The 25,285-nt window shown below is 47.2% G+C and overlaps 3 protein-coding genes across 4 annotated transcripts in view; 2 read left to right on the forward strand and 1 right to left on the reverse strand.

Moving 5' to 3' along the window:
- The window catches only part of LOC307073663 (exosomal polycystin-1-interacting protein-like), an 11,917-nt gene extending 6,837 nt beyond the window's left edge, over nt 1-5,080 (forward strand). Inside the window, exon 2 of the mRNA XM_079733567.1 lies at nt 210-5,080. Within this exon, the coding sequence (XP_079589693.1) occupies nt 274-1,122 (849 nt within the window). The 5' untranslated portion in view covers nt 210-273 and the 3' untranslated portion in view covers nt 1,123-5,080. The remainder of the gene's footprint in view (nt 1-209) is intronic.
- Nucleotides 5,081-5,827: 747 nt separating this feature from the next.
- Nucleotides 5,828-9,496, forward strand: faima (Fas apoptotic inhibitory molecule a). 2 transcript variants are annotated; one of them, XM_079733377.1, is made up of 5 exons: nt 5,828-5,892; nt 6,786-6,930; nt 7,153-7,381; nt 8,178-8,251; nt 8,771-9,496. In XM_079733377.1, exons 2-5 carry the CDS (start codon nt 6,817-6,819, stop codon nt 8,918-8,920), a joined length of 567 nt encoding a protein of 188 aa, XP_079589503.1. In that variant the 5' UTR covers nt 5,828-5,892; nt 6,786-6,816; the 3' UTR covers nt 8,921-9,496. The 2 variants fall into 2 exon arrangements, with proteins under 2 accessions (XP_079589503.1, XP_079589504.1); XM_079733378.1 differs by lacking the exon at nt 5,828-5,892 and having other exon boundaries at nt 6,685-6,930; nt 8,202-8,251.
- An 884-nt stretch (nt 9,497-10,380) lies between these two features.
- LOC307072745 (protein mono-ADP-ribosyltransferase PARP9-like) lies at nt 10,381-12,684 on the reverse strand. Its single transcript, XM_079732193.1, has 4 exons — nt 12,468-12,684; nt 12,155-12,224; nt 11,772-11,934; nt 10,381-11,470 (listed from the first exon to the last, which is right to left on the reverse strand). The coding sequence occupies exons 1-4, from the start codon at nt 12,479-12,481 to the stop codon at nt 11,139-11,141; spliced, it is 579 nt and encodes a 192-aa protein (XP_079588319.1). The 5' UTR covers nt 12,482-12,684; the 3' UTR covers nt 10,381-11,138.
- Nucleotides 12,685-25,285: the final 12,601 nt, after the last annotated feature.

Genomic DNA, 25,285 nt, shown 5'->3' on the forward strand with positions numbered 1-25,285 from the left:
ATTGAAATCGTATTGAAAGTATCATTTAGAAGTTCTCATTGAGGTTTTTTTGGTATTTGTTTTATTTTGTCTACCAAGAATGTTTTAAAAAGGAAAAAGGAAAAGGATGGATGTATTTAAAAAGATAGTCTTCTATTAGGGGCTGTGTAAAAGGCTTTCTGTCACCGCAATGATTTTCTTAAATCCTGCTTCTCATTGGGTCGTCACAGGTAGTATTCACCGTCTCCAGTGGCTGCCCTCCGTGAAGATGTAGTCAGCTCGGTTGCCAGGGAGATGTCTTTGAACAAGATCTCCTCCGCCCTGTTACCGTGGTTTCTGTGCCTGTCCTTCCTGCCGTCCCGCATCGCCTGGACCACAGAGTCCACCCCCACTTCAGCGGCTGTCACCCCTGTCTCTGCCGTCGCCACCGAGCCGGCTATCATCAGCAACAACAACAACAAAAATATGCTGTTCTTTCAGGACAGCGCCCCCGGTGGCGGCCTCCGCTACTGCAGCTGCCCGGCGCTGGTGCTCCATTGCAATGAAACTCTGGCTGAACTTCAGTGCAGCTGCCGCAGTGTCTCACCCACAGCGCTGCCCCCTGCTGGCCCGAGCGAGCCCAGCGTTCTGGTGACGGTGTGGCTGAGGGACACGGGGCTCCTCCAGGACTTGCTCAACGGGAGCCGGGTCAGCCACCTGCAGCTGGTCTCCTGCGGAGGAAAGCTCCTGAACTCCCAGCACCTGGCTCTGCTGGGCCTCCTCACCCTGAGGATCCACAGCAGTGTCCAGGGGTCGCCCTACCCCGACCAGGAACTGTCCATAGCCATGCCAGCTGCCCGGGTGTTGTCATCGCCGTCTTCGATGGAGGAGTTGGAGGAGGAGGAGGAGGAGGGGGCGGGTAGGGGTGTCCTCTCCCCCCTCCGCCTTACCTTCCTGGACGTAGCGCTGCTTAACGGGCTGTCGGCCCTCAAGGCGTACAGTGTGACGGGGCAGTCGCTGTCCTCCCTGGCGACGCAGTTCCCCCATCTGCCTCTGGCTCTCCTGCTGCAGCCCCCCGCCAACCTGACCCCTTGGGACAGCACAGGGTCACGTGACCAGGTCAGAGACCCCGACGGCGAGTGGGTCCTCACCTTTGTCTACTGACGGCAGGCGGGGGTGCTCGGTGACCGGTATGATGTGGGGGCTTTTATGAGGTGGGTAGATGCAGACGAGCGCCACTGCCAGGCGCGCCGTTCACCCGCTATAACTGAATCTTTGCAAAGGAAACGCTTAACTGTTTGGAATGTGTAATTCTTTATTATTGGGTGCAGTGGAGGGAAAGAGTTGGATTATATTGGCTGGCCGGCAAAGTGTGTCGTTTGTGGAAAAAAAGCTCAATTTAATTCTCAGGCATTTATTTATTTTTGAGAGAGAGATTGTTGAATTGGCACTTTTTACACGATTGTTCTAACACTGTGTTGTCCTTAAAAACTGAACAAAGGACAACATTGAAGTTATTCTGCTTTTTAACCAGAGCATGGCCAATGTCTGCATTGTTAAGTTAAATACACGTCACAATGGTTTCATACCAGGTGTTCCTGCTAGAGAGAGAGAGAGAGACAGAGAGAGACAGAGAGAGAGAAGAGACAGGGAGGGATAGTTTAAATTCCAGAACATTTCTGAACATAACGTTCCAATGACCTGCATGCATTTCGTGGCTATGCTGGATAAGTTGTTTACATGTATCTGCTCTTTTTAATACAAACATTTCTGCCGGCATGTGTATACACAATATTCCTAATATCACAATGAAGTCAGAGAGAGAGAGTGAGAGAGAGTTTAAACAATCCAAAAAGTAAACAATATGTTCTCATGCCTCTGTATAGTTACATTGTTATCTTGGCAACGTGTTGCCATGGAAATATATTCCTTTATCCTCCCTAGTGGGGTGAATAGCATTGATATATGGCTACAAGTATTGAGGTTATCTAATTTATTTAATTCAGACCCTTTTTTTAACTGGCTAGAGTAGCATTGACTATTCATCAACGTCATCGGCGGCGGCCATACTTACATTTCCCTTGAAAAAGGTGCTCTTGGAATAGAACAGGGTGATCCTGACTGTGGATCGCGGACGGCGGCCAACTGAAATGTTTGGTTTCCTGATCCTCAACTCGAGCGTCCCCAATCGGGTTGTAAAATAACGTCTTGACATCCTACCTGCTCTAATTAGTGTTCTGGTGCACACGTCTGACCATCAAGTCATCATTGTGTGTATATAGATCTTATATAGATAAGTAGGTTGTCAAGAGTAATGATACCACTGGATTAGTGTTGAAAGTATGGAGGCAGTGACAGATGACATCATCGCTGAGATTAACCGTGTAGCCTGTTGTGCATATGGGGTTGCGGGTATTGCTGACAGTAAGCTACGGATATTTGGTAGTTCCTTTTTGATCAGTGAAACGTCATTTTGATTTAATGGTCCTGTATATAAGAATAGACAAATGATTTGGGCAATAACAAAACTACTACCAAACACTTAGGATATTGGTCACAGAAACTGATGATGTTAAGAAGTCGATTGGGTTGAAGAGTAATTGTGTAGAAGCAGATGCAAGAAAAATGTAAGAACTAAAAGAAATCATTTCAACCTAAAGATCGGGCCAGTAGAGGTTGGGAACCACGTGTTTACAGCGTGTTCCGTCTCTGGTGCTGTTCACCAAAAAAGCCTGTCCTGACGACATGAGAGTCAGAGGCCACGGAGGACCTCTGTGCCTGCTGTGGTATGTCTCCAGTATGGGACCAGTGTAGAGGCCCAGTAGGCGCTGTGCTTACAGACACCCCACCTCCCTGCTGCCTTGCTGTAGTTGTCCCAGCTGTCAGGCCTGGGCTAACAGACAGCAGATGGTCGTCAGATGAAAAAAAAGGGAATAATAATAATGAAACATGCTGTTATGAAACAGGTTGAAATGGACGGCCTGCGACCAAGAGGCCAGGGGTAGGGGTTATAAATCCCTCTCTTTCCTCACTCTGGTAAAAACTAAAGAGGAAGCAAGAATCCTTCGTTGAGGTTAGTGAAGGCCAGATTTAGCAAAGGGAGATGAAGGTTTTCTCTGGTCTTTAGTGCTGTTAGCTGTAGAACAGAGCAGGACATTTCAAAACTATCCTGTGCGCTCTAAGGCTTGAGGACTTCACTTTCAGTATTTGGAGAGGCGTTGGCGAAATCGTCCAAAAAATCAGTTCACCACACAATATCGACTGCCAGACCTCTTTCCCTCAATCCCTTAGTCTCTCTCTCTGTTTCTCTTCCACATTTATAGAATATACACATATGCGCTCTCTTTAACTATAATTTAGCTCTTTTTAAACACGCCCTCCCTCTCTCTCTCTCTCCTCCCCTCCGCCCTGGCTTTTGGTTCCAGATTTTATCCTGCGAGAGAGAGAAAGAGAGAGACCCTGTCTTAAAACTGTTCTCACAAACACTTTCTACAGCCAACAACACGTCTGTTCAACAGATCATTACCACAGCTGAGCCCGGGCCTGTGTGTGTGTGTGTGTGTGTGTGTGTGTGTGTGTGTGTGTGTGTGTGTGTGTGTGTGTGTGTGTGTGTGTGTGTGTGTGTGTGTGTGTGTGTGTGTGTGTGTGCGGTGTGTGTGTATCCATGTGTTTTGAAGGTGTATGCATGTGTGTTTGTGCATTAACTCATGTCTGTGTGCATGTGCATGTGTGCCTAGTTGTGTGTATTTTCGAGTGTGTGTATCTTTGTTCTTCCTGTCTTTCATACGGATAACTATGTCGATGGTCCCCTGTGCGCAACGAAGACACTTGTTAATTCCCAATGAGAAGTGACCGAACGACCACATCATTCGATGCAGGTGCTGCACGTACGAGTGTGCAGACGTAAAGAAAAACACATGTTTGCTAGATCGTTGACTTTTTGCTAGCCCTCTGTAATGTTTTCCCGATGAAGGCTCGAACAAAGTCTTGTGTTGATCCCAAGCTTCCAATGATGATTCATTATCACAGCCGCCTTCGGCACGTTATCTGGCGTGAGAGCGTGGGTTCACAGCGGGCTACTCTGTGTCTGTGAGGCATTGTTTTTTTTTCTGATCAGATCGTCCCTGATAATGTTCTGTGTTCTGTGATGATTCTTGTGTGGTTAGAGGTGGTGGTAACAGGCAGTGCTGCAGTCTGGAACTGAACTGGCTGCCTGACGAGAACACCTTTAGGGACAGGAGATGATGGGATTTGCAAACCAGATTTTTTAAAACAAAATTCATTACAACATTGATGAGTATGAGTATGACTGAGTCCAGTACAAATCGGTTTGAACCTCTTTTAAGCATCAAAAACCAAATGTATATGTAATCTGTTTATTTTTCTGAACTCCATCTTGTATTGTTAGCACAACCATTCTACAAAATATAACAATACATATTCTTGGTATAGTTGCCCTACCACAAATTAAACATAACTGCATAACTGCCTACCCTAAACTAATTTAAGGACAAAGAGTATCTGTACCTTTCATGGTACCTTTTTCTTGGCCAATAGTCCTTATTCTAGTCAATTTGGTGAATGGGATTATCGTCTATGCACATTTTTAATAGATCGATTAGGTTTATGGTAATACCAGGTGTATTACCCCGACCACCGTGCACAGACATAATAGCTTTTTACCCCTGCAGCACGCTAACATGTATCCATGTCTTTTTTATATAGATCTTTGAGAAAAGGAGACAGACGGATAGACTTTAGGCACTAATACAAGCCTGCCTGTCTTCGCTTTGTTTCCTTCTTTGTTTCTATTGCAGCACCTTAAGCGCGTGTCAGGGAATGTGTTTTTTTAATGAAAAGCATACATAAAGAATGACTCAAGGCTATTTGCTTTAAGACGGAAATGGATAATGATATATGAAATAATTTCCTTCAAAACTATTAAGATCAATTGACATGATTGAATAATCATCATCAAATAATGTATTTTAGGACACTGAGTCTACCTTTATTGGAAAATAGCTTGGCAAGTTTGATATGTATATAGTTTGGTCCTTTATGTGATGCAGAATGATATGTCAATGATAGGGTTATTTGTTAATTAAAGCAGAAACAATTTTGTTTATCAACCATTTTCTTTTGTATATTTTGTGACAATAAAAAACAATTGTAATAGTAGCCTATATTATTTTGCTGTCTGCCACACTGACATCATTTGACGGTATCGGGGAGCACAGAGCAATAGAGTGTCTTCTCTATCATTCTGGGGGAGCAGAATGTCCCATTCTTTCACTGCCCTCTCGTGGTCATAACTGTTTTATTGTACTTTGTCTTTTAATAACATCGACATCTATCCAGCTAAAAAAGTGTACGTAGCTCACTATAGAGCTAAATACACACACACACACACACACACACACACACACACACACACACACACACACACACACACACACACACACACACACACACACACACACACACACATATATATATATATATATATATATATATATATATATATATATATATATATAATATTTACATTTCTTATACATACACATATTATCCCAGTTGGTGGCCCTAAAGCCCAACATAACATTAACAAGTAATACGTTTTAAAATGACATTTAAAAAAAAAAGTGCATGGATTGTATTTATTGAATGTCTTGTTCTACTAATGCCTTATAATATAAACACAAACAAATATATAATTGACATACATATCATGAACCTAAGACAACAATATAAAACCAAAATAGCGTATTTGACAGTGTCTCTCAAGAGATTTTACGTCGGTTGGGGTCGGTTTGGGGGCGGCGCAGTTTAAAGTATGGCCCACAAGAGGTTGCTATAGTAACCAGGAAGCCACGGCAAGCTTGTTGAAGCTCTGGACAACAAACAGCTCTGCTGCGATACTGTTTAACTAACCCGGTAAGATACCTTGAGAAATATTGAGGTATTCCTGCTTGCTAAAACAATTGACAAATGTGCCCATAGATAGTTAGCGAGGCGTGATTGAAAATGTGTTAAGTAACCTTATCCAAAACGAGTCCCTAACAGTGTTGCCAGATTGGGCCAGATATACCGCCTAATCTGGCCCAATCTGGCATCACTGGTAGCTAACAACGTCAAGCAAACCCAGGAGTGTCATCTCCGTTGCTTTTACATCAAAGTAAAAGCCTTCACATCACATCATATATACTGCACCATAAAGTGACAGTTTACAGACACAATGCTTACTTAGCTAATCCACTATAGCACTATAGCATCCACTATAACAAATCCACTATAGAAGTGTACCAAATAGACGTGTACAGTTTTTACTTCATTGGTCTATAGGGAGTTCAATATAACATGATAGCAACTGTACGTTTGATTGAATTAGTATTGTGAATAACATAGAGATATTGTGCACCGCTCTTCTATTTATGGCCACTGTCGAGTCTGATGTATTTGACTTGTCAGTAGAACGAGTCGAAAGACTTTCAACGTTGCTATAGCTGCACCATTACTTTGGAAATGGTCTATCAACCGGAATATGTAATATATCTCATGCAGGCAACGCGAGATTTACTTCTGATGACTGACAGCGTTGCCAGATTGGGCCAGATCTCCCGCCCAATCTGGCAACACGGATTGATTATCTTTAGTATCGTCTCTCTTCGCTGTACCATGTGTTTATCGTGTGTTTAATTTATGGTGGGTGGATTGTAGACCGTCATATGGCTGGCTCACGGTCCATAGATTAAAGTCTCTACAGCCTAGTTGAGGTCTGCGAAACATACCCGCCGGTGGTCCGAAATAAATGTCGCACTTTTCCGTAGTTCTTCGGGCAGTCACTGAGGAGCGTTCGGGATGTCGAACGACCTGGTCGGAGTGTGGGAAGTAGCCCTGAGCGATGGAGTCCATCGCATTGAGTTTGAACATGGCACCACCACGGGGAAGAGGGTCATCTGCATTGATGGAAAGGTACTTGAATCGATTCCAATAGACTTGTTATGAGCCAATGCATGCATGTTGCATGCATTGTGATTTCCATAGTAAGCATGGGGAAGAGGGTCATCTGCATTGATGGAAGGTACTTGAATCAAGTCCAATATTCTTGTTATGAGCCAATGCATGCATGTTGGTTGCATGCATCGTGATTTCCATAGTAAACATTTGTATTCTATTGTTTATTTTTTTCTACAGGAAATCCTTCGGAGAGACTGGATGTTCAAGCTGGTGGGGAAGGAGACATTCTGTGTGGGCGGCTCGGACACCAAAGCGACCATCAACATCGATGCCGTGAGCGGCTTCGCCTACGAGTACACCTTGGAGATCAACGGCAAGAGCCTGAAGAAGTACATGGAGAACCGCTCCAAGGTCACCAGCACCTGGGTGCTCAACCTGGACGGCACAGACTGTAGAGTTGTCCTGGGTAAGAGAAGAGTTATCTCCATCCTGTATCCACTATTAATGTAAAACACACACATTGGTTTCCTTCCCGAAAGCATTCTGATTCAAACTTTTGCATAGTGTCCCTCCCACAGTTGTTATGTCAGAGTTGAAGCTAAACCCATTAGCTGCTTAGGATCCTTTATCCACCTCCGCTCACTATTAAACAGGATAATCCCTTGTCTCACAGTAGCTGTGCACCTATTAAGATCATTGGAGGTTATCGTGGTTGTTACAATGTCCATGAGAATCATATAATCAACATATTGAAGCAGGTAATATGGATTTGTTACCCGTGTAGCTTAGCAACAGGTCCTACCTAGATAGGGGCTTGGCCTGTTCCCTGATCCCTCCTATACTACAACACAGCCGTGTATTAAGTCTGTACTTTGAATCGGATAGTTAAGTGGCTAGGGGGGCCAAACTCCCTGCCAAAAGATACTGGGTTTGATCCCCAACGACCACAGACAAACTGTAGGCATTCTTGTGCAAGGTGCTCGTACCTGCTCCTTAATCCTTAAGGCACAACGGCATGTATCTGAAGTCACCGTAGGCACTTCATGCATGTTTGGGGCTTAAGGCACTTAAGAAAGAAGTGTCTGCTTAATAAATAGCAGTTTATAGCAGTAATAAGGATCTGCATACTGCTGGCATACATGTGTGAATGTCAAAGTAAATGTTCTGATTCAGGGGTGGTGCTCTTTATTGAGAGTTATCTTTGTCACAGCAAAATATTTATTAATTAATTATAACTGGCAGCACTCGTGTCTCTTTCTCAGTGTCTCTCATATCTCTTCCACCAGAAAAAGACACCATGGATATTTGGTGTAACGGACAGAAGATGGAGACTGCGGTATGCATGTTTACATCAGACTTCTTAGGGATTTACTGATGTATTGGCCAACGTGTCATAGCCGTAGATGGCTAGAAAAATACTAGTCACTTTCTGAATGCCATTCATTTAACTCCTCAAACCTGTTTATAGATGCTTGCTTTTGATGACATCATGATGAAAATAAATAATCAGTAGAGACGTATAGAATGGAAATATTTGTACCAGCCAAGAAATTTCAAGTCGTTGGACCCATAGTATTTATCCAAGAACCTGATGTATTCTGTATATAATCAAGTACATGGGTACATATGAAACTGGTGAGCAGGTCTACATTCAAATGTTTATAGTACCTGGCATGCTCAGCATTTGCCTAAAGAATTCTGAACGCAGGCTCATGATGAGATACCATATATTCCCAAGAGATAAGGAGTCAATTTGTGGTTTAAGAAATCCTGCGTTTGTTAAGCAATGATTTGAACCAGAGCATGCGTCAAACCAAAGTAAATTGAACTCTGGTCACTCTCGGTGTGTGCACAGGGGGAGTTTGTGGAAGACGGAACAGAGACCCACTTCACACTGGGAAACCACGACTGCTGCATCAAGGCAGTGAGCAGCGGCAAGAGGCGGGATGGCATCATCCACACACTGCTGGTGGACACCACGGAGATCCCAGAGTGCATGGAGTAGCTCCTCCAACCTGTGTGTGTGTGTGTGTGTGTGTGTGTGTGTGAGAGATCTAGATGTGTATTTATGTAACTCAATGTAAGGGCGAACATTTCTAAGACATTGGGAGTCAGCCTTTAAGAGGTCAAAATGGTCTTTGTCTGTGGTAGCTTTTACTGCAAAGTGAATACCAGCATACGGTTGGACACCTTATTTGTAATTCCCCAGTTGAGGAAATTAAGGGGGGCAGACAGTTTTGCATAAGTTAGGTCTTATCATATTATTATTGTTCTCAGTCCATCTGAAAATACGGCATACGTACATAACCCATTTATTTCCGGTCATGCAAGGAGAACTGCTTTATTATCCGGCCAGACGGTCACATTGTATTGTTGTGGTTTTCAAGATGGATGCAGCTGGCTCGTATCTCAATAATGTACTAGTCTATGATTTTGTCTATCCTGCTGTATGTTTGTCACTGCAAATGTGTCAAACGTTACAGCATACGCTCTTGAAAAATGTATTTTCAAAGTGTCACCCCTCAGATAGATTGAATGTTGACTTGAGGACGACAGGATCGTCCTCGTGTTTTTATCAGGAGTCGGGAGACATAGGAGAAATATAATGTCAATAGAGATTATATATGTATCCTTTAATTTAAGTCTTATTTATTGAAAAAAATGTCTCATGTTTATATACAATCTGTAAATATTTATCTTTGTGTTTGATGTGGTTACTTATTTGTAAAGCCTATATTGAGTACAATCTTTCAGATGTTTTATTAAAATTGATACACCATCACTCGAGTAGGATTCTCTTGCTTCATTTAGCTAAATCATTGCATGGTCTAGGCAGCCATCCTTAATTTAACGGGGGATGTGGTACTTTCACTCGGCCCAAAATCCTATATTGAACTCTTCTAAGTCTTAAAGCAATTTAAGACTATATAAGATGTGTTTGTGTTTGTGTGGTTGATGGCTGATATAAGCAGCCTCACCTGGCCCAAGTCAGGTGGTTTGGACTTGGACTGGGCGAGGCTGCACACCTGCGGTCACCTATCAGGACAAACAGGGTAAAACAGCCATCACCATACAGTCGAGGGAGGGCTCTGGCATGGCAGTATTCAACCCCTGATCTGCATGCAACAAACCTTCCAACTATACAATAACCGGTTTTCTACAACCTCTACCTGTGTCAGGGTTTTGGAGGAACCCAGCAAAGCCACCTAGGTTGGGTGTGGCTGCAATAATGAGTAGCCATACCCCCACCACACATACACACACATACTCACACTGTAAAGCGCTTTGGGTTCCTTAAAAAGCCCTATATAAATGCAATCAATCAATATTGTTATTGCTACAAGTGCTTTTATACTGAATATCAAGCGCAATCTTAACAGTTCTACAAGCTCCATTTATTGGTTAACATTAATAAGCAACAACAGATTCAGATTTCTTTGTTTAATCATTTATTTGTTTCCCCCAACACAAATATCTCCACAACTGGGACTGGCCTGGTTGCCGAGCGACACATAAACATTAACAGATTACAAATCAAATCATTCTAGATATTTCAAATACCAGGTGATTGAGTTAACATCTTAGGGTTTTAATTATAGGCTTATGAACGGCTGTTAGAGAACTCAATAGTGGAGCAATGCTATACTCTATTAGCACTGATGGAATGCCTCGTCTAATAAAATTACTTTTGTCTGAAACTGAATGTTGTATAATATGACTAACCTGTATACAGAATTGGTACAATTCAGTTTTGCATTAAACTTTATACTGGGAACAGCATTTATCAAAGTATTTAATTAGGCTTTCATATACAGTGTACAATGTATATACTGAAATAGTTTTATTTGATTATGTTAAGGTTGAATTCTGTATTTTGATAGAAATCACCAATACCTATTCATTGTTTCTTGTTATTATGTTATTGTAAAAGTAATTAATGAAAACATACATACTTAAAATATTTTTTGTATTAAGACCATTGCCTGTGTAAAAGTGTCACAGTATATCTAAGACCAATAAAATAAAATTCCTTAAAAGCTCATCCAAGGGAAGTCAGCTGGCATTTTTTAAACTCTTTTCATGAAGCTTTGAAGCTGATAGCTTTTCAAAAAGTGGGAGCATTACATGCTTGTTATATCATAAGGCTATAACAAATATGAAATGGAGCATGTAACGTTTTTATATAATTTCTGTACATAATTAATTGAACATTGGTGTAGCACCTATACTGCGGTTGCTCCTGACTGTCGAGACAAAAACACAGACTCAAAAGGAGTCATAACTTTGCAGATGATGATGCACTCTGGCAGGGTTTGGTGACCGTTAAAAATCACAGAGATATCGGTTCCCCCCGATAAACTGTCGTAGCGAACCAGTGGATCATCACCAACGGGAGGAGGCATGATAAGGTCACGTTTACCAGGGGTGGACTTTCCTGTCAGCACCTGGGCTTCAACGTAGTACTGATACACATCCTGATGGCTCTGCTCTCCCCACAGGTCCACTGCACCCCTCACGCTGCCGGAAAAATAGATGCCCTCTCCGTACTTGGGATCTGGGCGTGAAGGGGGCATTGCAGTCAATCACCACAACCCATACAGATGTTCTTTCAATATTAAAACATTATTGTTATTGTTATTTTAGCGTACTTTTATCAACAGTGTCTTGAGTGAAGATGAAAGTGAATTCACGATACATGCCATTAAGGAGCAGGGTACATTGTGTTCATACTCCAGACCTTTCGACTGGGAATTGAACACACCATCCCCCCCAGCCCCCTACCCCCAACTCAGCATTATCTCGGCACAACATCTAGGTCAAATGTTGATGAACTTCACATTTATTGACTGACATACCATAAGGTGGTGCGTATTCCCTCTGAAATCCGATGTCCTTGAGCATGGAACAAAACTGTGCAGGTATGCGTTGGTACATTCTCAGAGGGGGAGACGATGAGCCCAGCTGTTTTATCTTAAGTTCAAAGACCTCCATGAGAGCAGCGTTATCAACTGGCAAGATCTACATTGGAAATATGCCAAAAACAAAGATTAAACAAGCTAAACAGGTTGCAACAGCATACTCTGCGTCTATATAAATGTCTTAACTTAGAGTATTAATTGTCTTTTCTGGGCATTTCTGTACGTCGCAAAAAAAAAAAAAAAAAAGTACAGCAAGCTTGAAGTAACATTTCTAAAATATTTGTAATGATGTGAAGGATTTTAATGTGGCTTTCACTCACCCCGTGATAGCCCAGTATCAGAGCCGGGAGAGCTCTATCCCTGGAGCCCTCTTGTTTTAGCTTCAAAGGCCTAACGGGGAGAGATATTTATATCATACTTTTTTCATAAAGTTATTATATACACTATATCATACATATAAGTTGTACGGGTAGCACCCTAAAACAGTCCAGATGTCTTGTTGTTCAACAGTGATACATTCTAATTGTATTTAAACAATAAAAGATTTGACACGATCAATGTGAGTGGGATGGAAGGACGGCACGTCTTTGAAAGAACTAAACTATTAGGCGTAGAATAGGACTTTATGGTTACCATGAATCTGTCATTTTCAGGAAGATATTTGACAAAGTCAACCTCCATCTTTGTTGGCATCTTTTTGGCACTGTCTTCCACTTCCTTTGTCATAATCTGGGCCACCTCCTGTTTAGTGAAGCCCAGCTGTTTAGTGAAGCCCAGATGGCCACTGCCGATAGCTGGAAAGGCAATTGACTTGTGTCTCTCAGCGTTCGCCAGACTTCAACATGCTTGTATTGCATTGTTAAGGATCTGGGAATCAGAATAGGTAGACAAATGGTTATGAGAGGACATATTATTCTTTCACACACACAGACACACATGCAGACTTCTAGCCCCACAACATATACGCACACAAACAATCACACACATACATACAGACACACATGCATGCCATGTACACAACAAGGCACTCTCCCTCACACACACACATTCACACACACAACAATACATGTAAGCAAATACACACACACAAAACCATACACAGCATGACATGCACACACAAATACACACAAAATATAGATTTCCCAAGCACTCTCAGGATAAATTAAAATGTATTATCCAACTAGGTGTAAGTGAGTATTTAAATTCCATTGTTCGGTTTTTGGCTTTAACAGAGTAACGGAAAATGTTCAAATACAAATATATTGTTATTATAATTTGCTTACCTCTCCAGTCCAGTCCACACCTTTTACAGGAACCAAAGTGTGATACACCTGTCTACAACCAAGACCATAGGAGTTTGTCTCCAACACAAGGGGAAGGGATGTCTTTGCTTTTTTATACTTTGTTAATTTCTTGTTGCGTTTTGCTGTCAGCCTTCTTCAGGATGGCTTTGGAAACTTCTCCATTTGACAGACAAAGATTATCTCCTGATGCGTTCACAATGACGTCGGTCTGAGAGGGGAGGACAATAAAGGAAAGGGGAAGTGATAGATTATGAAAATGATCTTACGTTTCCCGCATACAGACCGTAGTGGATAATGAGGTATATCATTAGTGTTCCTTTAGCATTAGTGTTTAAGGAAATTCATTAATCACACTGTAAATATATAAAATATATAAAAATACATCCTAAGACTTAATGAAAATGAATAAAGATATATACTCACCTCCTGTTCCTGAATGTAACCCTGCCTGAGGGTCAGACGGACATTGCCGATATGAACAGTCTGAGGGGTTTGGGACATTTTGGCTCCACTCGTATTGGTTTTGCTCCGGACCGCTTGGCTGACTGGTGCAGTCATGCTTACAAATGCTTGACGGCAGGCTCTTTCCATTTCTTTAACAGCAGGCTCGTCATTATTCACCAGGGCGATTTCGCATAGACTACCTCTGTGGTATTCGCATTCAATATATTTTCTCACCGTGTCCACGATGATGTCGGCACATTTACCCACGGGGAAGTTAAACAGTCCAGAACTCAAAGCAGGAATGGCCACAGACCTGAACTTGTTAGCTTCAGCCGTACGGATGATGCTCTCCACTGTTTTCCTCAAATCCTGTTCAGCCCGTTGAACTTCATAGCAATTAGGACCAGTTGATAGACGTGGGCCAACAGCATGAATTATCTTCTGTTATGGGAGACTCCCTGGATTACCGATAACTGCATCTCCTGTTATCAAAGCACCATTCGTCTTTATGTAGTTGTCACTGTCACTCTGTATGTCAGGGCCGCCCGCCGCACAGAGTGCCTGCGCAAGACCACCATAATGTTGCAGATTCTTATTGGCAGTATTGACGACAGCCTCTGTGTGGAAACTGGTGAGGTCAGCCTTCCACACAGACACCTGTGTCCCTTTGAGTAGGATGGAAAACCTTTTCTCTGCAGCCACAGGTTGATTTCTGGACTGTGCAAAGTCTTGGCCCATAGCAAGGTCCATACCAAGGACATCTATGCTGCATTCATATTTGTATTTTAGGACATCTTTAATGGCAGGACCGCATTGTCTCAGAATGTTGATCCCATTCCCATCAAGAGGCTTTTTCAGTTGGTTTGTCATATTAAAGAAATGGCTTGAATGAGGTGTGCGCTAGAAAAAATGAATTGGGTTATGTGGGTTATGGGTTATGTTTCAAACAAAATCCCTCCATTCTAACTACAGCTGAAAACAAATAAACCCGTTGCAAACGTAATAACTCACCCAGGCAATTCTAAAAATACCCCAAATCAACATTAATCTTCTGATGTTAGTTTTCTAAATGCAGTTAACAATGACTCCTGGTGTCAAAATGAAATAATGCAATGTGGTAGATGTGACCAATGGTAGGTCTGGTTGGTTCTTATCGCGATACTGAACCATACCAGAGCCTATCCCACTGACTGTATCATTGAGTTATAAAGCATATTAATCCTCACCCAGGTTTTATGGCGTGTTCGATACATAAATGCTGCTTTTTTACCTAATATCACATCACTAAGCACCCAGGTTTCATATTAGGAGCCCAGATGCCACTGTTGATGTAAAGTGAACTCGCAAAACTATTGGTGTGCGCACTGACTCGGCGAGTAGGCCTAAAACACAACGTGTTCACTGGTTAAAGGTCCCATTGCATGAGAATCTCACTTTGTGAGGTTTTCTAACATAAATATGAGTTCCCGTAGCCTGCCTATGGTCCCCCAGTGGCTAAAACTTGGGTTCGGTGTAAAACAAGCACTAGGTGTTCTGCTCGCCTTCAGAAAACGGAGGCTCAAGCGAGCTGATTTGGAATGTGGTCCCATATGTCTTCATAAAGGATCTAAACTCCTCCCCTTTCTCTCCCTGGCCCGCCAAGAGAATTTGGCCCGCCAATGAGACACGACCGTGCGAGCGCCGTGTGTGTGTGTGTGTGTGTGTGCAGGGTGCGATTTGCCGGTGGGGATGGTGGGGATTATCCCCCCCTCTGGTTTACACGTCCTACCCTCTTCTGAATTATTTTTATCCTCGGTGGGGATAAAAATGATCCCCCCCACCCAAAGTATTTTCACCATTACATCGTAATAACTAACAACCAAAATACACAGGGTCCGTCTTCATTTTGAAACATTTTAAAATGTTTTTAAAAATAATCCCCCCCTCTGGTTTTTTCACAAATCGCACCCTTGTGTGTGTGTGTGTGTGTGTGTGTGTGTGTGTGTATGTGATTACACACAGTGTTTGCTGTTGATGTTATGGCGCATAACACGTCGGTTCTTTGTCGTCTCTTGTATTTCCACAACGAGACTGTAGTTGGGGTTATCTCAGCCATGGTTGAGAAGGAATTGGGGGATAGGAACTTTGGCTTTGACTCCCTGAAGTATGAACTGCGACATGCTGCCTGCCGCCGGTTGCCGCGAGGCACCACCGCCGCGAAGCACCACCGCCGCGAAGCAGCACCGCCCAGCCGACAGCGGGCAGCCGGCAGCGTGCAGCCGGCAGCACGCAGGGCGCGGTTCAGTCTACTTCAGATTGATGTGGAAGTGGAAGAACCAGCAGACCCGTCGCCAGAGCTGAGTCTTAAGGGGGGCATATGAAATGCATAGGGGGGCACAATTATTAGTAGCCTACAGTACGTATATTCTGAATAATCCTATTGTAGTGCCGGAGGAAAAGGAGGACGTAGGCAGCGTAATAATAACTGTTTTAATCCAAAAACGACAGAGCAGAACAATCACTCGCAGCGCATGGCTAGAACTCGTGCAACCGCATAACCCGTCCCCCTAGACCCCCGTGACTCATAGCCAGTTCCCTCCCACTCGATCAGTAAGAGGGGAACACGAACCCATAATGTAGTCACTACACCAGCCCCCCCAGTGTTCACCTCAATGTTCAAAATCCCCGCGGCGAGGAGGGCGTATGGCCCGGCCCCTACGACTGTAGGCAAAGTCAGGAGGTGCGGGAGGAGGTGTGACATCGTCCATCACATCCTCTTGTTGTGCGGGGCGGGGGGCAGCGTCGACCCGAGGGCTGCAAGCTGTGGGGGCTTGTAGGGGTTGGAGGGGGGAACGGCCACGGTGTGGCAGGGGGGGTAGGACGGGGGGGCGGCCCCTGAGCGGTGGCAGAGCCAAGTCCGGGGGCAGTTCAAGGTCCAAGTGAGCCGGTTTGAGGCGATCAACAGACACACACTCCGGCGTACCCCCCATATCAACCATGAAGCTCTTGGCTCCTGCCTCGATGACACGGAAGGGTCCGTCATAGGGAGGTCGTAGCGGAGCCCTGTGGCCGTCGTGGCGGATGAAAACGTAACCCGCAGACTGCAGCTCTGGGGGCACCCGCGAAGCAGGGACGCCATGCCGCGTGGTAGGGACCGGGGCGAAGGCCCTGGCGCCGTCCAGCAGGGAGGCGCGCTGAGTGGGGGCGGACCAGGGCTCCGTCGGCTTGGGGATGAAGTCACCAGGGACCCGCAGCGGCTGTCCGAACACCAGCTCAGCCGACGATGACCGGAGGTCCTCCTTGGGCGCCGTCCTGAGCCCCAGCATGACCCACGGCAGTTTGTCGAGCCAGTTGCTGTCCGTGAGGCCGGCCCAAAGGGCCGGCCTGGAGCGATGAAAGCGCTCCACAAGTCCGTTAGCCTGTGGGTGGTAGGCGGTAGTGCGGTGGAGCCGGACCCCCAGATTCTCTGCCACCGCCGCCCACAGCCCCGAAGTAAACTGCGGGCCGCGGTCAGAGGAGAGGTCAGCAGGAGTGCCGTAGCGGGAGACCCACACCGCGATGAACGCCCGGGCCAGGTCGGGGGCTGTCGTTGAGGAGAGTGGGACTGCTTCCGGCCAGCGGGTCGTCCTGTCCACCATGGTAAAGAGGTAGGTGAAGCCGTGCGAGGGGGGCAGGGGTCCCACCAGGTCCACGTTGACATGGTCGAACCTCCGCTCGGGCACCGCGAACTGTTCCAGGGGGGCCTTGACATGGCGATGCACCTTGGCGCGTTGACAGGCAGTGCAAGTGTCGACCCAGGACCTCACATCCCTCTTGAGCCCGTGCCAGACGAACTTCGCTGACACCAGCCGTGAGGACGGTTTCCTACCCGGGTGAGATAAGCTGTGCACCGCCTCGAAGACGGGGCGTCTCCAGTTGGCGGGGACTACTGGCCTTGGCTGACCCATGGAAACGTCGCACAGGAGCTTGGCCCCTGTGTCACTGAAGAGCACCTCCTCCAGGCGCAGCCCTGTGTTCGACGACTTTAGAGCTTGGACGGAGGGGTCGGCAGCCTGATCCACAGCCATGCGGGAGTAGTCCAAGTTCAGCTGGACCGCACCGACCACCGCCCTGGAGAGACAATCGGCGACCACGTTGGACTTCCCAGCCACGTGCTGGATGTCTGTGGTGAACTCGGAGATGTAGGAGAGTTGGCGCTGCTGGCGGTCGGACCAAGGCTCCGTGGTTTTGGACATGGCGTGTGTGAGCAGCTTGTGGTCCACGTAGGCCGTAAACTCCAGCCTTCCAGCAAAAAACGGAAGTGTCTGACCGCGAGCCACAACCCGAGGAGCTCCCTGTCGAAGGTGCTGTACTTGCGCTCTCTGGGAGACAGCTGGCGGCTGAAGAATGCGAGTGGCTGCCAGGCATCCCCAACCCACTGCTCGTACACCGCCCCAACGGCAAAGTCTGATGCGTCCGTGGTGAGAGCAGTGGGCGCAGAGGGTGAGGGGTGGGCCAACATGGCCGCGCGGGCCAGGGCCGCCTTGGCGTCCTGGAAGGCCTTGACACGTTCCGCCGTCCAGTCGACCGGTTGTTTCAGAGCCTTGCCCTTCTGGGCCTCGTACAGTGGGTGCAGGATGTGAGCTATGTGGCGGAGGAAGCGATAGTAGAAAGTCACCATCCCGATGAACCCCTTGAGCTCGCTGACTGTGCAGGGGCGTGGGAAGGCTGCAACAGCTTCTACCTTCGAGGGTAGGGGGGTCACACCCTCCGCGGAGACCTGATGCCCGAGAAAGTCAAGGGTGTGTCGTCCGAACTCACACTTCGCCGGATTGACAATCAGCCCATGTTGGCTGAGTCGCGTGAAGAGGGTCCGGAGGTGGGACAGGTGCTCCTCTTCTGTGGTGCTCGCGACGAGGATGTCATCCAAGTAGACGAAGAGGAAGGGCAGGTCCTGGAGCACCGAGTGCATGAGGCGTTGGAAGGTCTGCGCCGCGTTCCTCAGGCCGAAGGGCATCCGCAGAAACTCGAAGAGACCGAAGGGGGTGACGACGGCTGTTTTAGGGACGTCCTCTGGGTGCACCGGCACCTGATGGTACCCCCGTACCAGGTCCACCTTGGAGAAGAAGCGTTTGCCCGCCAGATGCGCTGAAAAGTCCTGGATATGCGGGACTGGGTAGCGGTCAGGCTTGGACGCGTCGTTGAGGCGGCGGTAGTCCCCACATGGGCGCCACCCACCGTCTGGCTTAGGGACGATGTGCAGGGGAGACGCCCAGGGGCTGTTCGAGCGTCGAACAATGCCCACCTGCTCCATGTGCGCGAACTCCGCCCTGGCGACGGACAGCTTCTCCGGGTGGAGGCGCCTGGCCCTGGCGTGGAGCGGAGGCCCAGTGGTCTCGATGTGGTGCTCCACACCATGCTTCACCGTGGGAGCGGAGAAGGTGGGCTTAGTGAGGTCAGGGAATTCGGCGAGCAGCCGAAGGTACTGGTCGCTGTCGGCGTGTTGGACAACCCGCTGTAGATCGCCTCCCCCTGCGTACAGGCGAAGGAAGCGAAAGTCTGCGAGTTGACCAGGCGCCTGTTCCCCACGTCCACCAACAGGTTGTGGGCGCACAGAAAATCAGCGCCCAGGAGGGGAAACGTGACAGCAGCGACGACAAAATCCCAGGTAAAGCGTTGTCCACCGAAGCAAACATCCACCGGGTGTCTTTTATGAAGAGCAGCCTGTGGGTGACACCAGCGCTCAGGGCTACTACCGAACGCCGGCCCTGCCGTTTCCCGCCGGTCCAAAGGAGCAGGGCGAGCGGCATCGTTTGGCCTTGGCGCCAAAAGTGGCGTGGTAGAAACAATGGCCCGCAGCGTTACCCTGCTGGCCCGAGGGTCCGGCGTCGTCCTTCGCTCTCCTACGACGGTCCGGCGGTGGAGCAGCCGCGGGAGCCAGCAGGTCCGGGGACCGTTGAGGCATGGCCAAGACGAACCGGTCTGCCTCCCTGGCCAGGGCGCGGGGTCCAACGATGGTGGTGTTAGCAAGCGCCATCCTGACCTGAGCTGGCAGTGCGCGCATAAACAGCTCCGTGAAGAGGATCATGGGGTCTTCTGTACCGAGCAGGTTAAGCATCCCCTCCATACGTGCAGAGGGCCTCTCGTCTCCCAAGTCCGACATGTCAAACAAGCGGCGCACCCTCTCTGCGGTGGACAGCTCAAATGTCTCCAGGAGCAGGGCCTTGAGGCGCTCATACTTGTTTGTCGCCGGGGGGGTGGACAGAAACCCCACCACACGCGCTGCGGTGGAGCTGCCTAACATAGCCACAGCATGGTTGTACCGGTCGTCGTCGTCGGTAACGTCGCTTTTATAGAAATGTGCCTCTACTACAGTGAACCATGCAGCAGGCGTTGAGTCCCAGAACTCTGGCAGCTTAAGAGTGGGGGTGCGCACGACCTGCGTCACCCTGACAGGAGACGGTGATGTCTGCCGCTTTGAACGTCTTCCTCGGGCGGACATGTTGCAGAATTGCAGTGTTCGCTTGTGCGTTTTTTGTAAACGAATAAATAACAAAAACAAACGTCGGGGTCACCAATGTAGTGCCGGAGGAAAAGGAGGATGTAGGCAGCGTAATAATAACTGTTTTAATCCAAAAACGACAGAGCAGAACAATCACTCGCAGCGCATGGCTAGAACTCGTGCAACCGCATAACCCGTCCCCCTAGACCCCCGTGACTTATAGCCAGTTCCCTCCCACTCGATCAGTAAGAGGGGAACACGAACCCATAATGTAGTCACTACACCATCCTCTATTCGCGCAGCACATAATCATCACGTTAAACACAACCAACAGCAATATGACCGGGTAGCCTATAGCCTACAACATCACATCATTCCTCATCATTTAAAGCAATACATTACATAGAAGCAATGCTATGAATATATATATCCATAAAACACTGGACTATACAACATATTAGGTGTAAAAGCAGTTAACAGAGGGATATGCATTGCCATTAGACACACACACACGCACATACACACACACGGTAGCTTACTTTGAGTGGAGTCTGCGCTGTCCTCCCTCCCTCCTGTTAGTAGGCCTACGGCGTTTCTCCGAGCTGAACCTCCTCCAGAGACGTCGGAGAACCCGACGAAGTTGTTTGTGATTCATAATATTGTCTGGAGGCGCACACAGCTTGGCCGTGATAATATGTATTACATGATATAGATATCTATGTATTATATGATATTATTTAGATATAGAGCTCCACGCTGTTGGTGTTATGGCGCATAACAGGTCGGACTCTCGTCTCTGGTATTTCCACAACGAGACTCGTAGTGGGGGTTATCTCAGCCATGGTTGAGAATGAATTGGTGGAAAGGAACTTTGGCTTTGACTCCCTGAAGTACATGAACCACGACATGGAGGAGAAAGGGATTGTTGGCCTCGAATGTCTCCCGCTTAAGCCCCGCTTCACGCTGCCGAGGGACCACCGCCTCGGCGCTGCAGGAGGCGGTGGTGCCTAAGCGCTGACTGCTACCGAGGCGGTGGTCCCTCGGCAGCAAGGCTCCGGCGGGAGACAACCGCGGCCAACAATCCCTTTCTCCTCCATGTCGTGGTTCGGTCTACTTCAGATTGATGTGGACGTGGAAGAACAAGAGACGTCGCAGAACCCTACGCGGTCGTTTGAGATTCATAATATCGTCTGGAGGCTCACACAGCTCTTGGCCCTGATAATATATATTATACGATATATATATCCATGTATAATATTTACATTTACATTTAGGGCATTTAGCAGACGCTTTTATCCAAAGCGACTTACAATAAGTGCATTTGTTACAATAAGTACATTTGTCATAAGAAGTGAAAAAATATATCGCTGTCGGTACAGTAAAGATGTTCATAGAACCAAGTGCAAGTATTACAATCGCTAGGCTAACCCATTCCCCGTGTAAAGCAACGATAGCAGCTACTGTAGATGCTACACAATTAAGTACCATGAATAAGTGCAATGTGCAAGTGCCAGGACGTACAACATTCAATGGTGGCTGTGCATTGGTTTCTATGCAGAGTCGAGGTGAACTCTGAACAGGTGAGTTTTGAGTCTTTTGCGGAAGCTGGTGAGCGACTCTGCGATCCTGACATCGGTAGGGAGTTCGTTCCACCATTGAGGTCCCAAAACAGAGAAAAGTTGTGACTTCGCTGATCGACCTTTGCTTGCTCTTAGTGATGGCGGTACCAGACGTCCAGATGAGGTAGTTGAGCGGAGGGATTGAGCTGGGATGTGTGGCTTTACTAATGCTTGGAGATAGGCAGGGGCAGTTCCATCGACTGCCTTGTATGCCAGTACCATCATCTTCAATCTGATGCGAGCTATTACAGGGAGCCAGTGGAGGTCTCGGAAGAGGGGGGTTACATGTGAGAACTTTAGTAGGTTGAACAAGAGGCGTGCTGCCGCATTCTGGATGCGCTGCAAGGGTTTAATCGCAGAGGCAGGGAGTCCAGCCAGGAGCGAGTTGCAGTAGTCGAGGCGGGAGATGACCAGTGATTGGACTACAAGCTGAGCTGCTTCCCTTGTGAGGAAGGGCCGGATCCTGCGGATGTTGTAAACTGCAAATCTGCAGGATCGGGCCACCGCAGTGATGTTTGCGGTGCAGCATAACTGATTGTCCAACACTACACCAAGGTTTTTGGCAGTTGGAGAAGGAGATACAGTGATGTTCTCAACAGTGACCAGTAAGTCCATGTGTAGGCAATCTTTCCCTGGTATTAGGAGGAGATCAGTCTTGTTGAGGTTAAGCCTAAGGTGATGGGCAGTTGTCCAGGTGCTGACTTCTGCCAGACATTCAGATATGCGTGTTGCAATCAGGGCTTTGTCAGATGAGGGAAAGGAGAGAAATAGCTGAGTGTCGTCAGCATAGCAGTGATAGGAAAAGCCGTGGGATGTAATTACAGAGCCCAGAGATCTGGGGTAGAGGGAGAACAGAAGAGGCCCCAGTACAGAGCCTTGAGGGACACCTGTATCAAGTGTGCAAGGTTTGGACAAGGAGCCATTCCATGTTACCTGATAAGTGCGATTCATCAGGTAGGATGTGAACCAGGAAAGGGCAGATTCAGCTATGCCAAGTTCGGCGAGAGTGGCGAGGAGGATTTGGTGGTTCACAGTGTCAAATGCTGCAGACAGGTCAAGGAGAATGAGAACCGATGAGAGGGACGAGGCTCTGGCCGCACGGAGGGACTCAGTCACCGCGAGGAGAGCCGTCTCAGTGGAGTGTGCTTTTTTGAAGCCTGACTGGTGAGGGTCAAGCAGGTTGTTAGATGAGGGATAGGAGGACAGTTGGTTAGCGACGGCACGTTCCAATGTTTTAGAGAGGAATGAAAGAAGAGATACCGGTCTGTATTCTGGATGGCAGTGGTATCAAGGGTTGGTGTTTTGAGGAGAGGCTTTATTCTGGCAGTCTTGAAAGATGTTGGAACAATGCCAGAAGTGAGGGAGGAGTTAATAAGTGCGGTGAGAAATGGCAGGGTGTCGTTTGACACAGCCTGGAGGAGGGAGGAAGGGATAGTGTCCAGGGGGCAGGTGGTGGCATGGTTAGATGTTATAATTCTGTTGACCTCGTCTGAGGTGAGAGGGATGAATTGGGTAAAGGCAGAGGTGGGGGTGGGGGGAGGGAGGATGGTGGCAGTGATAAAAGAGGAGCTAATGTCCTTTACTTTCTGGGTAAAGTAGGTAACAAAGTCATCAGCAGTGAGGCAGGAAGGAGGAGGAGGGGAGGGAGGGTTAAGGAGGGAAGAGAACAAGGAAAACAGTTTCCTGGAGTTTGAGGCGGAGGAGTTAATTTTGGTCCGGTAGAAGGCAGATTTGGCTGTTGACACAGTGTAGGTGAAATCAGAGAGAAGAAAGAGATAGTGAGATAGATCATTAGGACAGTCTGATCTCTTCCATTTCCTCTCAGCTGCCCGCAACTCTGCTCTATGGGTCCACAGAGATTCAGACAGCCAAGGAGGGGGGGGTGAAGATTGCGCCGGCGGGTGGTGACAATGTGGGGACTAGAGAGGAGGGGGGAGAGGACTTTAAGGAGAGAAAAAGCAACAAAGTGATGGTCAGACACGGGGAGTGGGGTAACAGAGAGAGCAGAGGTGCCACAGGACCTTGTGAATATCAGGTCAAGCTGGTTCCCTGTCCTGTGTGTGGGAGGAGAAGGGGATAGTGTTAAGTCAAAGGTGGCAAAAAAGTTGGTCAATTCAGGTGAGTGCAACTTCTCTGGCAGGATGTTAAAGTCGCCAAGTATAACGAGTGGTGTGCCATTTTCAGGAAAGCAGCTGAGAAGGGCGTCCATTTCGTCATAGAAGTCACGAAGGGGACCAGGGGGATTGTAGATTACCACAATGAAGAGCTTGATAGGAAGGGTGACAGTGACAAAGTGGATTTCAAATGCAGATCTGGCCAAGTGTTCTAGTGGAAGGACCTGATAGGACCACATCGGAGAGATGAGGAGTCCGGTCCCTCCTCCTCGCCCCGAAGGTCTAGGGGTGTGTGAGAATGAGTAAACAGTGGAAAGGGCAGCAGGAGTGGCAGAGTTCTCTGGAGTGATCCAGGTCTCTGTCAGGACCAGGAAATGGAGGGTATTGAGGGACGCGTAGGCCGAAATAGAGTCTGCCTTTTTGACCGCTGACTGGCAGTTCAAGAGTCCTCCCATCACTTCAAGGTCAGTGGTGGCGAGGGTGGGTAAATGGCGTAGATTGGATGGGTTACGACGCCGAGCAGAGGATCTATTTTGGCGTCGTCTATGAGTAGAGATTCTAACGATAATTGAAGTACGACACATAACTACAATACCGTGGCCTCTAAGGTCTTCCTCGAGGGACTCCCACAGAGAGACTCCCTTAGTCTTTTTTTCCCGGGTTCTCTCCCGGGACTCCCACAGAGAGACTCCCTTAGTCTTTGTTTCCCTGGTCTTCGTTTACTGGGTCCTGACGCTAAAGCTGACGCTACTAACACTTAGCCTTTAAATGCACATGGTAGCTCAGGCAGCCTTAGCTCCGCCCAGTCAATCAAGCCTACCGAAACTAGACTCAACGACCTTACTATCAACAACAACACAGCAAAAACCAACACTGCAGAAACTAGGGTTAAAGTTAGTACAACCAATTGCAATGCCAAACACTATAATTTTTAGCTTCAAGACTCACCACAGCTAGATATGAGATGACCTGTAAATATAATATAATATGATATTATTTAGATATAGAGCTCCAGGACTCCCGTGTGTTCTAGAATATTAACAGAACACGGCTAATGGCTGTGTGCGCCTCGCCATACACCACTGTAAACAGAGCGCTTGGTACCGTGTCTGCATGCTGCTCAGGGCCACACCCCCACCCTCCTCCTTGACCCGCCTCGCTCCACCTCATTTGCATTAAAGCTACAGACACCAAAACAGCGCATTCTGGGGAAGCTCAATATGCGACTGGCTCGGAGTGGCTGTAACTCCACCACGGCTGAATTTCGGGAACGTCTTTGAATACTGTGTTAGTGGCCCACTAATACCTATATTAAAGCATCCATAAAATAGCATGTCATGGGACCTTTAAAAGTAACATTTGACTAAACATCGAATCGACAAAGTGGTCTACCGCCTGATTAAAGTTGTTTTCTAATCGTTTGCATTCATTATAAACATATTTCTGAGAATCATGGTACTCACCAGCAACAGTGGTGTCAAGCGCATTGAAAGTGAAACGAAGTGAGGGA

This window comes from Pollachius pollachius, assembly GCF_949987615.1.
Source record: "Pollachius pollachius genome assembly, chromosome: 3".
Taxonomy (NCBI): domain Eukaryota; kingdom Metazoa; phylum Chordata; class Actinopteri; order Gadiformes; family Gadidae; genus Pollachius; species Pollachius pollachius.